The sequence below is a fragment of the Chiloscyllium punctatum genome, chromosome 34 (assembly GCF_047496795.1).
Source record: "Chiloscyllium punctatum isolate Juve2018m chromosome 34, sChiPun1.3, whole genome shotgun sequence".
In the NCBI taxonomy this organism is placed as follows: domain Eukaryota; kingdom Metazoa; phylum Chordata; class Chondrichthyes; order Orectolobiformes; family Hemiscylliidae; genus Chiloscyllium; species Chiloscyllium punctatum.
The window spans coordinates 44,411,885-44,427,136 of record NC_092772.1 but is presented as its reverse complement, the minus strand read 5'-3'; the positions used below and the strand labels follow the sequence as shown (position 1 = coordinate 44,427,136).

General features: G+C 43.3%; 1 protein-coding gene across 9 annotated transcripts in view; it reads right to left on the bottom strand.

Annotated features, from left to right (window-relative positions):
* LOC140458803 (scavenger receptor cysteine-rich domain-containing protein DMBT1-like) overlaps window positions 1-15,252 on the bottom strand; it is a 144,196-nt gene that overhangs the window by 42,230 nt on the left and 86,714 nt on the right. For all 9 annotated transcript variants that reach the window (XM_072553447.1, XM_072553448.1, XM_072553445.1 and 6 more), the window contains 3 exons: window positions 7,030-7,152; window positions 5,273-5,308; window positions 3,913-4,227 (listed from right to left, as the gene is read on the bottom strand). In XM_072553447.1, coding sequence (XP_072409548.1) covers window positions 3,913-4,227; window positions 5,273-5,308; window positions 7,030-7,066 — 388 coding nt within the window. In that variant the 5' untranslated portion in view covers window positions 7,067-7,152. The remainder of the gene's footprint in view (window positions 1-3,912; window positions 4,228-5,272; window positions 5,309-7,029; window positions 7,153-15,252) is intronic.

The window sequence follows — 15,252 nt, the reverse complement described above, 5'->3', positions numbered from 1 at the left end:
TTGAATTATTTGAAGAAGTAACAAAGAGGATTGATGAGGGCAGAGCAGTAGATGTGATCTGTATGGACTTCAGTAAGGCATTCGACAAGGTTCCCCATGGGAGACTGATTAGCAAGGTTAGATCTCATAGAATACAGGGAGAACTAGCCATTTGGATACAGAGCTGGCTCAAAGGTAGAAGACAGAGGGTGGTGGTGGAGGGTTGTTTTTCAGACTGGAGGCTTGTGACCAGTGGAGTGCCACAAGGATCAGTGCTGGGTCCTCTACTTTTCGTCATTTATATAAATGATTTGGATGTGAGCATAAGAGGTACAGTTAGTAAGTTTGCTGATGACACCAAAATTGGAGGTGTAGTGGACAGCGAAGAGGGTTACCTCAGATTACAACAGGATCTTGATCTGATGGGCCAATGGGCTGAGACGTGGCAGATGGAGTTTAATTCAGATAAATGCGAGGTGCTGCATTTTGGGAAAGCAAATCTTAGCAGGACTTATACACTTAATGGTAAGGTCCTAGAGAGTGTTGCTGAACAAAGAGACCTTGGAGTGCAGGTTCATAGCTCCTTGAAAGTGGAGTTGCAATTGATAGGATAGTGAAGAAGGAGTTTGGTATGCTTTCCTTTATTGGTCAGAGTATTGAGTACAGGAGTTGGGAGGTCATGTTGCGGCTGTACAGGACATTGGTTGGCTTCTGTTGTAATATTGCCTGCAATTCTGGTCTCCTTCCTATCGAAAAGATGTTGTGAAACGTGAAAGGGTTCAGAAAAGATTTACAAGGATGTTGCCAGGGTTGGAGGATTTGAACTGGAGGGAGAGGCTGAACAGACTGGGGCTTATTCCCTGGAGCATCGGAGGCTGAGGGGTGATCTTACAGAGGTTTACAAAATTTTGAGTGGCATGGATAGGGTAAATAGGCAAAGTCTTTTCCCTGGGGTTGGGGAGTCCAGAACTAGAGGGCATAGGTTTAGGGAGATAGGGAAAGATATAAAAGGGACCTATGGGGCAACATTTTCACACAGAGGGTGGTGTGCGTATGGAATGAGCTGCCAGAGGAAGTGCTGGAGACTGGTACAATTACAACATTTAAGAGGCATTTGGATGGGTATATGAATAGGAAGGGTTTGGAGGGATATGGGCTGGGTGCTGGCAGGTGGGACTAGATTGGGTTGGGATATCTGGTCGGCATGGACAGGTTGGACCGAAGAGTCTGTTTCCATGCTGTACAGCTCTATGACTCTATGACTCTAACAAGGTTTATGGGGGAATACTTGCCTTTATTACCTGAGAGTTTAAGAGCAGGGGCATGATGTTGGAACTGTCTAAAACATTGGTTCAGCCACACAGTGAGAGTAGTCTGTGCAGTTCAGGAATCCATATTCTAGGAGGGAAGGGATAGCACTGGGTGAGGATGCAGAGGGAGATTTACCAGGAGGTTACCATTGGGTCTGGAGCGTTTCAGTGGTGGGGAGAGATTGGACAGACTGGGGTTGTTTTTCTCAGAGCAAAGATTGAGAAAGAGGGGGGACATGATTGAGATACATAAAATGATGAGGGAGCATAGATAGGGGAGACAGGAAGAAACCTTACCCCTTGATGTAGGGATCAATGACCCCCAGGGAAGGGGCACAGATCGAAGGTAAGGAGCAGGAAGTTTTGAGGAAGATGTGAGGAAAGAGGGTAGTGGGGAATCTAGAAATCTCTGCCTGTGAGGGTAGGAGGGGCAGAAACTTTCATCACATTGAAGAATGATTTAGATGCGTGCTTGTGTTGTGAAATTGAAAGTGTGGACTTACTTTTAAAAGAGAGATTGCAGTTTTGAACTGAGAGATTACAAGCATCTGTGTACATGACTAGATAGCAGTCAAGGAGTGGACTGTAAAATTGAAAATATGTAACATTCAGCTGTGAAATGGATACCTGAGTTTTGGTTGCTGTTTTGACGACAATTTGAATTTAACCAATCAGTTAATTGGTCAGAGAGCAATTGCTGATGAGACAGAAGTGCATAGAGACCTAATCTCTTGCTGTCTAAGAAACTAGGAACACTCTCTATCAAAGCTACCTTTTCATATGAAATGTATTGCAGTAAAAGGAAAGGAAAACACCTAGGGAGATCCTCAGCCAGAAGAAGAAAGACACAAAAGTCGACAGCAGCTGTGTGATTTTGAAATTAAGTTGATGTATTTTTAATAAGTGTTTATTTGGAACAGCATTTGTTGTAGAGTTGGAGGCAGATTATAAGCAGTTTAAACGAACAGTCGTTTAATGTTCACTTGTTGAGTTTAAAAATAAATGATGCAATTGTCTTTAAATAGTGGAGTTTGGGGGTTCTCTGTCACTCATCCTTTAATAGATTATGAGGTGAGATGAGCTTTTCTGGGTGTTTGGTTTAATTAACAGAGACGTACACCTCCGTGTCATAACAATTTGGCGGCTCGGGTCCAAGATTTGGACAGGTTTAGACTGATCAAATCGGAGATTTGGACAGATTTGAACAGATTTGGGGTATGGAAGATCACAGGAGATGTCCTTCCTCATCTGTATGCAAGGAAACTAATGACAGTGGGTCATATCGTTTGGTGGCTAGTTGGTGTTTGTGCACCCTGGTGGCTAGTTTTCTGCTTGTTTGTCTGATGTAGTGTTTGTTACAGTTCTTGCAAAGTATTTTGTAAAATGACATTCATTTCATTTGTTGTTTGTATAGGGTCTTTTAAGTTCATTAGCTGCTATTTCAGTGTGTTGGTAGGTTTGTGCGCTACCATGATGCCAAGGGGTCTGAGTAGGCTGAAGTCATTTCAGAGATATCTTTGATGTAGGGGAGAGTGGCAAGGGTTCCTGGGCACGTTGAGTCTGCTGTTTGGGTTTGTTGCTGAGGAATCAGTGGACTGTGTTTATTGGGCACCTGTCCTTCTTGAATACGTTATATAGGTATTTCTATTCTGCTCTTCATAGTTCCTTGGTGCTGCAGTGTGTGATGGCTTGTTGCAATAATGTCCTACTGCATGTTTGTGGGGGTTGGGATGATTGCTTCTGTAGTTACATATTTGGTCTGTATGTGTTATTTTCTTGTAGTTGCTGGTTTGAAGTTCCCCATTGGCTATTCGCTCTACTATGACATCTAGGAATGGCAGTTTGTTGTTTTTTTTTGTGAATTTTATGCCAGTAAGGGGCATTATTGATAGTGTTGTAGGTTTCCTCTAATTTGTTTTGTTTCTTGGTGAAAAAGGTGTTGACCACATAGTGGACCCAAAGTTTGGGTTGGTTGGTTGAGAGAGCTGTTTTTTTCTCGTCTCTGTATTCCTGCTTCTGCTGGGAACCCTATATTGGGACAACATATCCATGCTAGGACAAGCCAAACAGAGACACGCACGAGAATTCCTTGAAGCATGGCATTCCAACTGGAACTCTATCAATAAACACATCGATTCAGACCCCATCTACCATACTCTGAGAAAAAGAACAGGAAGTGGCATCACCACAGGAAATGACATCATCGACGCAAAGAAACCTAACACATAAATGGAAAGAGGGACATACCACCAGTGCTTCACTGGAGGCTCACTGATGATGTTACCTAGTATGGTGATGAAATGTCTGAAAACAAACCTTTCAGCTCAGTGAGCAAACCTACATCCAGGTTAGAACTGGGTTTAACCTGAGACAAAAGGAAAGCTGGAATTGGAATGGAGTTGGTCAAGCACTTAGGGTGTATCAGAGAAACAAGTATAAGAGAGTTATGAAACGGACTGGTTCAGTCTCTGATGAGATGTCAGTAAAATTCCTTTTTAGTCCTTAAGACCCATGATGGCAAAAATGGCTAACTCACCATTATTCTTCGCAATGATATGTCACGTCACCTCAGGTGGGAAGCCTAACAAAATTCACTGAAAATGAAATGGAAAATGAACATTACCTGAACAAATAGCAGACGCTGCCTCGTTAGGTTGGCAGTTGTGCTTGCCCAATGAGTTTGATTGACACTGGTACAGATTCCACTCAGTGCCTTTACAACCGACGTCGTCCAACCAGAAGGAAGACTGTGCTGGCCCAAAGTGAGCATTGCCTGGAGCTGATTTGGCAAGTCCACATCCAATTTGCCGACAAGCGACATTCGCATCAAGGATGTCCCAACTATCATCACAGACAGCTCCCCAGCTGTTGTTGTAATAGATCTCAACTCTTCCCGAACAGGGACCATTCCCATCCCTCAATCGTATTGCAATCGGATCTGAAGGTAAAGAGCAGATGGAGTATAAACAATTATCCGCCAGCAAGGCATTTATCTGTATAAGGGCAATATGAAGTCACGAGCATTGATTTATCCCCTGTTTCAAGACATTCATCAAACAACATTGGCGTCAGTCATATCCCAGTAATCATCGCAAACCGCCCTCCATCTCCGTTCTAAAGGTTCATCCTTTTACTCTGAGGCTGTACCCTGGGGTCCTAGTCTTTTGTGTTCATTTTTAAAAACATTATTTCTGGAACATCCCTCATACCAGTCTTTGGCCGATATTCCTTAATACCTTAGCTTCCTGAAGAAATGATCTCAATCAGACCTAAAATTAACATCTGATCCAATGCTGCTCCGTAATCTGTAGTCTGAACTGAGCACATATTGGAGAATATATTTAACCTGGTGTTTTCTCTCAAATTGAGAAGGTTAAGGGGTAATCTGATCAAAGTCTTCAAGATATTAATGGGAAAAGGCAGGGTGGATAAAGAGATACTATTTCCACTATCTTGGGGTGTTCCAGACCGAGGGAGGAGAACGAGGGCCAGACCATTCGGGGAAGATGTTCGGAAGCACTTCTACATGCACAAGGTGGGATAGAGTTGGAACTCTCTTCCACAAACAGCAGTTGATGCTGGATTCAGTTGGTTTTAAATCTGAGGTAGATCAATGTTTATTCAGCAATGATAGTAAGGGGATGGGGGCTAAGGGCAGGTATACGGAGTTAGATCACAGATCAGCCACGATCTTATTGAATGGCAGAATGGCTCAAGAGGCTGAATGGCCTCCTCCTGTACCTATATTTACTGACTGTGTAACACTGACGGTCTAGGATCCACCACTTGTGAGATGTAAATCATGTTTCCTACGTCCTTCCAACACAATAGTTGGATCAATATTTTCCATTATCTGGTGGTTAATTATAAATTAGTGCATTCTTTGAGAAAGCCATACTGTATAAACAATGATGGCACAAAATGAGCCTCCATTCCAATTAATCTTTCGCTCACATGCATTCGAAATTAAAAGGTGTTCTTACCTATTGAAGCTTGGCACCTCAGAACCAACAAATGAACTGTAAGACAAAGACAACAGGCTTTGATTAGCACATGAGCCCGAGCTGTTGATCGAAGTAACATAAATAATAATAACTGTAATAATATAATTTCATGGGTATTATTCATCTGGGAGGCCTGGATGGGGAGGACATGGAGAAAATATTTCCATGAGTAGGAGAGATTGGGACCCAAGGGCACAGCGTCAGGGTGAAGGGACGACCCTTTAGGACTGAGATGAGGAGGAATTTCTTTAGCCAGATGATGGTGAATCTGTGAAACCCATTGCTACAAAAGGCTGTAGAGGCCAATGAGTGTACTTAAGACAGAGTTAGATAAGTTCTTGATTGATAAGGGGATCAAGGGTTTCAGGGAGAAGGCAGGAGAATGGGGTTGAGAAACATCAGCTGCCATCAAATGGTAGAGCAGATTCAATGGGCCAAATGGTTGAATTCTGCTCCGATATCTAATGGTCTTGAATCTCACTTGCACCATTGTACACTGTCCCCACACCTCACTTTTTGTATTTTACTACCTCCTCATAGTGTGAGCAATGCAGTATGAGAAAGATTATAAATTGCAAAATAAAAAGGCCTCTCAATATTTTATAAGTTTCAATCAGATTCCCCCTCATCCTTCTAAATTCCATGGTGTACAGACCCAGAATCTTCAACCTCTCTTTATATGACGCATTCTTCATCCCCAGGATCTTTCCTGTAAACCCCCTCTGGACCCCATCCAAGACCAGCACGGCCTTCCTTTGATACGGTGCCCGATACTGCTCACAATACTCCAAATGTGGTCTGACCAGAGCCTTATACAACCTCAGCAGGATATCACTGCTCTTGTATTCTAACCCTCTCGAGATGAATGCTAACATCACATTTACCTTCCTCACTGTCAACTGAAGCTGCCTGTGAACCTGAAGGGAATCCTGAACTCAGACTCCTAATTCCCTTTGTGCTTCAAATTTCCGAAGCATTTCCCCATTTGGAAAATAGTCTCTGCCTCTACTCTTCCTGCTGAAGGCATTAAGCGTTTACTTCCTTGCATAGATGGGAATTCTTTCATTTTTGAACAACTTCAAACATAATGAATGAATGAATCATCAGTAACAAGGTTACAAATGAGTACAAACAGGTTAAAAAAAGAGTTTGTTCGGTCATACTGCAAAAAATATTTTGTGCCGTTCTGGAATCCACATTCTCGGAGGGATGGGATAGCACTGGGAGAGGGTGTACAGGGAGATTTACCAGGATGTTACTGTGGGGGGCGGAGAGTTTCAGGGATGGAGAAAGATTGGACAGACAGGGCTTGTTTTCCTCAGACCAGAGGAGATTGAGAGAGGGGGGACATGACTGAGATGTCTAAAATGATGATAGAGCTTAGATAGGGGAGAGAGGAAGAAACCGTACCTCCTTGATGGAGGGTTCAGCAATCGGGGGAGGGGCCACAGATTGAAGGCAAGGGGCAGGAGATTTACAGGGGGGTGTGAGGAAATGTTTCTTCACCCAGAGGATGGTGGGGAATCTGGAACTCACTGCCTGTAAGGGGGAGAAAGGTAGAAACCCTCATTATGTTGAAGAAGGATTTAGATGTGCCAAGGCTATGGACCAAGTGCTGGAGAAATGGGATTAGAGATAGTGAGGTAGCTGTTTTTGACTGGCACACACATGATGGGCTGAAGGGCCTTTTTCTGTGCTGTAGACCTCTCTGACTCTACATTTAGAGAACTACGTACTTGAATTTATGAAAAGCAATAATGACCACAATGCCATTTTAATGTGAAGATGTCCCAGAATACTGGATTCGTTTCAAGGCCTTCCTTTCTTTATGTCTCCAGCATAGCTTACTTCGACAACTTCTGTGGAATTAAACAAAAAAAAACATGAAATAATTCTTAACCGAGAGGCACTGGAAAATTCAGGGGTTGGTTAGCTCCTCAGTTGGCTGGATGGTCAGTGTGTGGTGTAGACTGATGCGAACAGTGTGGCTTCATCCCCATGGTTCCGATGAAGGTCTCTCCTTCTCTACCTCTCCCCTCACGTGATCCTCAGATTGAACCAGCCACCTCTCTCTTAATGGGAGTGCAGCCCAATGGTCTGATAAGACTTTATCCTCAAAATATGCAATACAATGAGCAGCTTTCAATGTGATGTGACACCTTATGATATTATCAAGTCACATCTCGGGACCCAGGTCCAAACTCTGCCCTCAGCAGATGTTGGAATTCAAATTCAATCAATAAAAATCTGGAATTAAGAGCTCAATGAAAAATCAAAACCTCATTGAAAGCTTTTTTTTCTAAATCATTCTGTGTATGGTGTTCCAGGTAATATTCATGTTTTAAAGTGTGCGCAGTTCACAACTGGTCTAGTTTGGTAACAATTCAGCAAAATACTTTCAGGCATCCTTTTTTTTAATTTAAAAATGATATGAGACTTTTTAGGATAATGTGGGCCTGCCTCAATCTTGTCAGGCTGTGTAGTGACTCTAATTTTACTCAAATCCGAGGGTTAACTGCGAGCATTCTGTACTTTAAATGATCTTGTATTTGAGGTATATTTCCTTCTTTTGGATGTTTAGTATTCTAAAGCAATTAAGACATGATTAAATTTGTAAACAAAGAAAGTTACGAGTGCAATGATGATCGTGAATCCATTGCCAACCGTTATAAAAACTCACTAATGTCCTTTGTGGAAGCAATTCTGCTGTCCCTACTTGGTCTGACTTACATGTGACTCCACACCCCACAGAAATGTGATTGATTCTTAACTGCCCTCACTGGACATTTTAGGATGGGCAATAAACCTTCACCCAGCCAGCAATGCCTACATCCCATGAACCAACAGTTTTAAAAATTGTTGACATAAATTGGTTAGCTGAAAGAAGTTGATGGGAGATGTTCATCCTGTACCGCAAGGTTCTGTTTTGGGGCCGCTGCTGTTTGTCATTTTTATAAACAACCTGGATGAGGGTGTAGAAGGATGGGTTAGTAAATTTGCGGATGACACTAAGGTCGGTACAGTTGTGGATAGTGCCAAAGGACATTGTAGGTTACAGAAGGACATAGATAAGTTGCAGAGCTGGGCTGAGAGGTGGCAAATAGAGTTTAATGCAGAAAAGTTTGAGATAATTCACTTTGGAAGGAGTAACAGGAATGCAGACTATTGGGCGAATGGTAACATTCTTGGGAGTGTAAATGAGCAGAGATCTCGGTGTCCATGTACATCGATCCCTCAAAGTTGCTACTAAGAAGTTGCTGTTAAGAAGGCATATGGTGTGCTGGATTTTATTCGTAGAGGGATTGAACTTTGGAACCATGAGGTCATGTTGCAGCTGTACAAATCTCTGGTGTGGCTGCAGTTGGAGTATTGCATGTAGTTCTGGTCACCGCATTGTAAGAAGGATGTGGAAGATTTGGAAAGGGTTCCGAGGACATTTACTAGGTTGTTGCCTGGTATGGAGGAAAGTCTCATGAGGAAAGGTTGAGGGACTTGATGCTGTTTTCATTAGAGAGAAGAAGCTTGAGAGGTGACTTAATTGAGAGACACAAGATAAGCAGAGGGTTACACCCAGGTGGACAGTGAGATCCTTTTTCCTTGGATGGTGATGGCTAGCATGATGGTACATAGCTTCAAATTGATGGGTGATAGATATTGGATAGATGTCAGAGGTAGTTTCCTTACTCAGAGAGCAGTAGGGGCGTGGAACACCCTGCCTGCAACAGGAGTAGACTCACCAACTTTAGGGGCATTTAAATGGTCATTGGATAAACATATGGATCATATTGGAATAGTGTAGGATAGATGGGCTTCAGATTGGTTTCACAGGTTGGCACAATATTGAGGATACAGCCTACTGTGCTGTAATGTTCTATGTTTTGTATTGAACAGATTAATCCTGGAATCGAGAGTGAAGATACTGGATACCTGGTTAAGGACAAGATGTCACACCATTTACAATGTCGACCGAATTCTGAGGAGCAAAGAATTTACCGATTGTATTCTTGTTCAGTCGGGGTATTAAGGGTGACAGATGAGAAGGGCTGGAAGGTGGACACGGGGAATGTCAGCTCCTACTGAATGGTGGGGCAGACAAGAGGGCCTACTCCCCATCTCATACTGCCTAACGGTGTTTCCAAAAATGAGTAAGTGACAATGCATAGGATAGTCCCTGGCATGGAGGGACTGTCCAATGAGCAAAAGCTAAACAGGTTGGGGTGTCCTCACTGGAGGTTAGAAGAATGAGAGGTGGTCTCAATGATCTGGGTCAATCTGAGAGAATGCTTCTCCCTCATGGGAGAGTCGAGGACCAGAGGGTATAGTCTCAGAATAAAGAGACACCAATTGGAGACTGAGACAGGGAAGAATTGCTTCTCTCCAAGGGTTGTGGGTCTTTGGAACTCCTTACTACAGAGAGCTGTGAGTAAGGGGTGGTCAGCATGCTTGGGCATGTTTAAGGCTGACATAGATAGACTCTTGATCAGTCGGGGAATGAAGAATTACGGGGAAAGGCCAGGAAAGTGGATGTGAGGAATGTGGGATCAACTACGATCCTATTGAATGGAACAGGCTCAAGGGGCTGAATGGCCTACTCCTGTTCCTATTTCTTATGGTTTTAAAGAAGGCAAACATATTACACTGTCAGATTTGTTTGGTTGGATGGAAGGGTAGATAGATAGATAGACAGACAGACGGACAGAGAGACAGACAGTCAGATGGATAGACAGACAGACAAACAAACAGAGAGAGAAAGACAGATATATTTAAAAACAGAATATCCACTTCCTACGCTTTAAGAATCCAAGTAAGGCACTTTAAATACTATGATGGAAAGCTTTCAATTTCATGGTGTTAAAATTTCTTTTACATCACCCTCTTTTGATATATTGTTTCCACACTAGATAAACATCAGTTTAGATTCTGGAGACCAGTGGTTCATTTCTATCGAACTGACTCTGCACAGCTCCCAGTGTAATCTGTCCTTCAGACGATGTTTCGCTCAGAGCTGGTCACAACACGCTGATGTGGATGAGAGAATTTCTGAAGATTGAATAATTTGTAGAAAGCAGAAAGTGTTGGAGGTAATCAGTAAGTCAGGCAAATCCTGTGGAACAGGAAACAGAGTTAAGTCTTGACTCTGATATGTTGCCAGGGTTGGAGGATTTGAGCTATAGGGAGAGGTTGAATAGGTTAGGGCTGTTTTCCCTGGAGCGTCGGAGGCTGAGGGGGTGACCTTATAGAGGATTATAAAATCATGAGGAGCATGGATAAGATAAACAGACAAAGTCTTTTCCCTGGGGTGGGGGAGTCCAGAACTCGAGGCCACAGATTAGGGTGAGAGGGGAAAGATATAAAAGAGACCTAAGGGGAACTTTTTCACGTAAAGGGTAGTACGTGAATGGAATGAGCTGCCAGAGGATGTGGTGGAGGCTGATACAATTGCAGCATTTAAGAGGCATTTGGATGGGTATATGAATAGGAAGGGTTTGGAGGGATATGGACTGGGTGCTGGCAGGTGGGACTAGATTGGGTTGGGATATCTGGTCAGCATGGACAGGTTGGACCGAAGGGTCTGTTTCTGTGCTGTACACCTCAATGACTCTATGAATCTGAAGGTGGTCTTTAGCATTCTAGTGATGTGAATTGCATCTATTCATAGACTCATAGTACAAGAAGTACAGTACAAAAGAGACCCTTTGGCCTACTGAGTCTTTCCCACCAAAAATATTCTACCATCTACAGTAATCCCACTTTCTCAGGCTAGGCCTCATAGCCATGAATGTTATAACACTCGTCCAAGTAATTTTTAGATGTTGCAAGGGTTCATCCCTCAACTCCCCTTCCACAACCATGGGGTGAAGGAGCAGCGCTCCGAAAGCTAGTTTTCAAGTAAACCTGTTGGACTACAGTCTGTTGTTGTGTGATTTTTAATTTTGCTCCCTCCCAGGCACTGCATTCCTGACTCCCACCACTGTCTGGGTGAAATAATCCTCAAATTCCCCTGTAAACCTCTGCCTTTCACTTTAAAGTGATGTCCCCCCTCATCGTGTTATCCACCCTTCAACCAAGGGAGCAGCTGCTTCCTTTCCACCCCATCCATGCCCCTCATAATCTTACACACCTCCATCAGGTTATTCCCCCCACCCCAACCCCCATCCCCCCAGCCTTCTCTGCTCCAAAGGAACCATCCTGAGTTTATCCAGTCTCCCCTCATCGCTGAACTGCTCCATCCCAGGCAGCATCCTGGTGAATCTCCTCTGCACCCCTTCCAGTACAATCACATCCTTCCCATAGTGCGGAGATGGGAACTGCATACAGTGGCCTCCAACTGTGGTTTCACCAAACTCCAACATCACCTCCCTCGTCTTATAATCCATTCCTCCACTGACAAAGGCAAGTGTCCCATCTGCCTTCTTAAACCGCGCCCCCGCCCCGTTAACCTACAGACTAATCGCCCAAACACCTTCTGTTCCTCTGAGTTTCCGAGTGTTGTGCCATTCATTGAGTGCTCCCTCATCTTGTTCCTTCTTCTAACCTCACACCTATTGGGGTTAAACTCCAGTGTAAACAAAAACTTTACTCAAACATTCTGTCAACTTTTTTTCTGTATCTGGATGACAAAATATAAAGGCTTCATTGTGACGATAATGGAAAATTGCTGATAACATATGACTTCACTTCCCAATACGATCCTTGAATCACACAGGACCATGTGGTATGGTGGCTCAGTAGTTAGCACTGCTGCCTCACAGCATCAGGGACCTGGGATTGATTCCAGTCTAAGGCAACTGTCTGTGTGGAGTTTGCACATTCTCCCTGAGTCTGCATGGGTTTCTTCTCACAATCCAAAGATGTGGATAGTGCTGAAGGATGTTGCAGGTTACAGAGAGACATAGATAGGCTGCAGAGCTGGGCTGAGAGATGACAAATGGAGTTTAATGCGGAAAAGTGTGAGTTGTTTCATTTTGGAAGCAGCGACGGGAATAAAGATTACTGGGCTAATGGTACAATTCTTGGTAGTATAGAGGAGCAGAGAGATTTGAATGTCCATGTACGTAGATCCCTGAAAGTTGATAAGGTTGTTAAGAAGGCACATGGTGTATTAGCTTTTATTGGTAAAGGGATTGAGTTTCAGAGCCATGAGGTCATGCTGCAGCTGTACAAAATTCTGGTGTAGCCGCACTTGGAGTATTGCGTACAGTTCTGGTCACCTCATTACAGGAAGGATGTGGAAGCTTTGGAAAGGGTTCAGAGGTGATTTATGAGGATGTTGCCTGGTATGGAGGGAAGGTCTTAATGAGGAAAGCCTGAAGGAGGTGAGGCTGTTTTTGTTAGAGAGAAGGTTGATAGGTGACTTAATTGAGATATATAAAATAATCAGAGGGCTAGATAGAGTGGACAGTGAGATCCTTTCTTCCTTGGATGGTAATTGCTAGCATGATTAGAATTGAGAGGTGATAGATATAGGACAGATGTCAGAGGTAGTAATAGGATGTGGAATGCACTGCCTGCACCAGTAGTAGACTCACCAACTTTAATGGCATTTAAATGATCATTGGATAGACATATGGATGAAAATGGAATAGTGTAGGTTAGATGTGCTTCAGATTGGTTCCACAGGGTGGTGCAACATTCAGGGCTGAAGGGTCTGTACTGCGCTGTAATGTTCTATGTGCAGGTTAAGTAAATTGGCCATGTTAAATTCCCCATGGTGTTCAGTGATGGGTAGGTTAGGTCTATTATTCGGGATAAATGTAGAGTTATAGGGCAGAGGGAATGGGTCTGGGTGGGATACTCTTTGGAGGGTAGGTGTGGGCTTGTTGGGCTGAATGGCCTGTTTCCACACTGTAGGGGTTCTGTGATTCTATGAAATGATGTTAAGAATGCCATGAGTAGTGTATTGTGTGCTGGTCTGGAATGTACATTATCAGAGGGATGTGATAGCACTGGAAGAAGGTGCAGAGGGAGATTTACCAGGATGTTGCCTTGGGGCTGGAGAATTTCAATGATGGAGGGAGATTGGACAGTCTGGGATTGTTATCCTTAGAGCAGATGAGATTGAGAAAGGGAGTATATAAAATCATGAGGGGGATTGGTCGGGTAGACAGGAAGTAACCTCTCCCCCTGGATGGAGGGATCAGTGACTCGGTTGGGGCATAGATTGAAGGGAAGAGGTAGTCTTGATGACCAACACTATCAAGGATAATGTTGTCAGGGAAAAATGAATCTGAACTGATTTTGTCACATTTCTGCAGGACTTATCATGGAACTAATTGCCCCAATTCCGGTATTAAGCCCTTTCGGGCAATATGTTTGGCAATATGCATGAAGAAAAATGTATTCATTTTCAGGAACAGCAATGTATGAGTGAACAGATTGACCTGATCTCATGCTTAAAAAAGACAGCGACAGAGAGATACAGGAACTTGAATTCTATTTTTTGCAGCTACAGGAATAATCTGTTGAAATATCTGAAGATGTCATTTGAAAATCTTGTCGCCACAAAGTTATGTCGCACATCAATTAGTGTAAGATTCATCACTTAATTTTCAAAACTGTCAGGAAACCAGCTGCTTTATAATATTTATAATAGCTGCAAAAAATAGAATTCAAGTTCCTGTATCTCTCTGTCACTGTCTTTTTTAAGCATGAGATCAGGTCAATCTGTTCACTCATACATTGCTGTTCCTGAAAATGAATACATTTTTCTTCATGCATATTGCCAAACATATTGCCCGAAAGGGCTTAATACCGGAATTGGGGCAATTAGTTCCATGATAAGTCCTGCAGAAATGTGACAAAATCAGTTCAGATTCATTTTTCCCTGACAACATTATCCTTGATAGTGTTGGTCATCAAGACTACCTCTTCCCTTCAATCTATGCCCCAACCGAGTCACTGATCCCTCCATCCAGGGGGAGAGGTTACTTCCTGTCTACCCGACCAATCCCCCTCATGATTTTATATACTCCCTTTCTCAATCTCATCTGCTCTAAGGATAACAATCCCAGACTGTCCAATCTCCCTCCATCATTGAAATTCTCCAGCCCCAAGGCAACATCCTGGTAAATCTCCCTCTGCACCTTCTTCCAGTGCTATCACATCCCTCTGATAATGTACTTTCCAGACCAGCACACAATACACTATCATGGCATTCTTAACATCATTTCATAGAATCACAGAACCCCTACAGTGTGGAAACAGGCCATTCAGCCCAACAAGCCCACACCTACCCTCCAAAGAGTATCCCACCCAGACCCATTCCCTCTGCCCTATAACTCTACATTTATCCCGACTAATAGACCTAACCTACACATCACTGAACACCATGGGGAATTTAAGTACATGACAATTTGTAGTGTAATATTGTTCGGTCTTTTCATACCCCTGATTCATTTGTGACAAATTTCACTTTGGTTTCCCTGCACTGTCACTTTGAGATGCTGATAGACAGTTAACCTGAAAAAAAATTAACAAAAATACACTGCAAAGTATTGACCTGGTATATTTGGAATGGATAATGATAGTCACGGTGCCACAGTGGTTAGCACTGCTGCCTCACAGCGCCAGAGACCCGGGTTCAATTCCTGCACACTGTCTGTGTGGAGTTTGCACGTTCTCCCCATGTCTGCGTGAGTTTCCTCCCACAGTCCAAAGATGTGCAGGTTAGGGTGAATTGGCCATGCTAAATTGCCCACAGTGTTAGGTAAGGGGTAAATGTAGGGGTATGGGTGGTTTGCGCTTCGGCGAGTCAGTGTGGACTTGTTGGGCCGAAGGGCATGTTTCCACACTGTAAAGTAATCTAATCTAATTTGTAAAGTAATCTAATCTAATCTAGTTGAAACGAATGGACAAATCTGTGGCAGCTGGAGATCAATGCAAGCAAGTGTGAGGTTCTCCAATATGGATTGAGAAAGGATCAGGGAACTTTCCTGATGGTGTTAAATGCAGTGGAGATC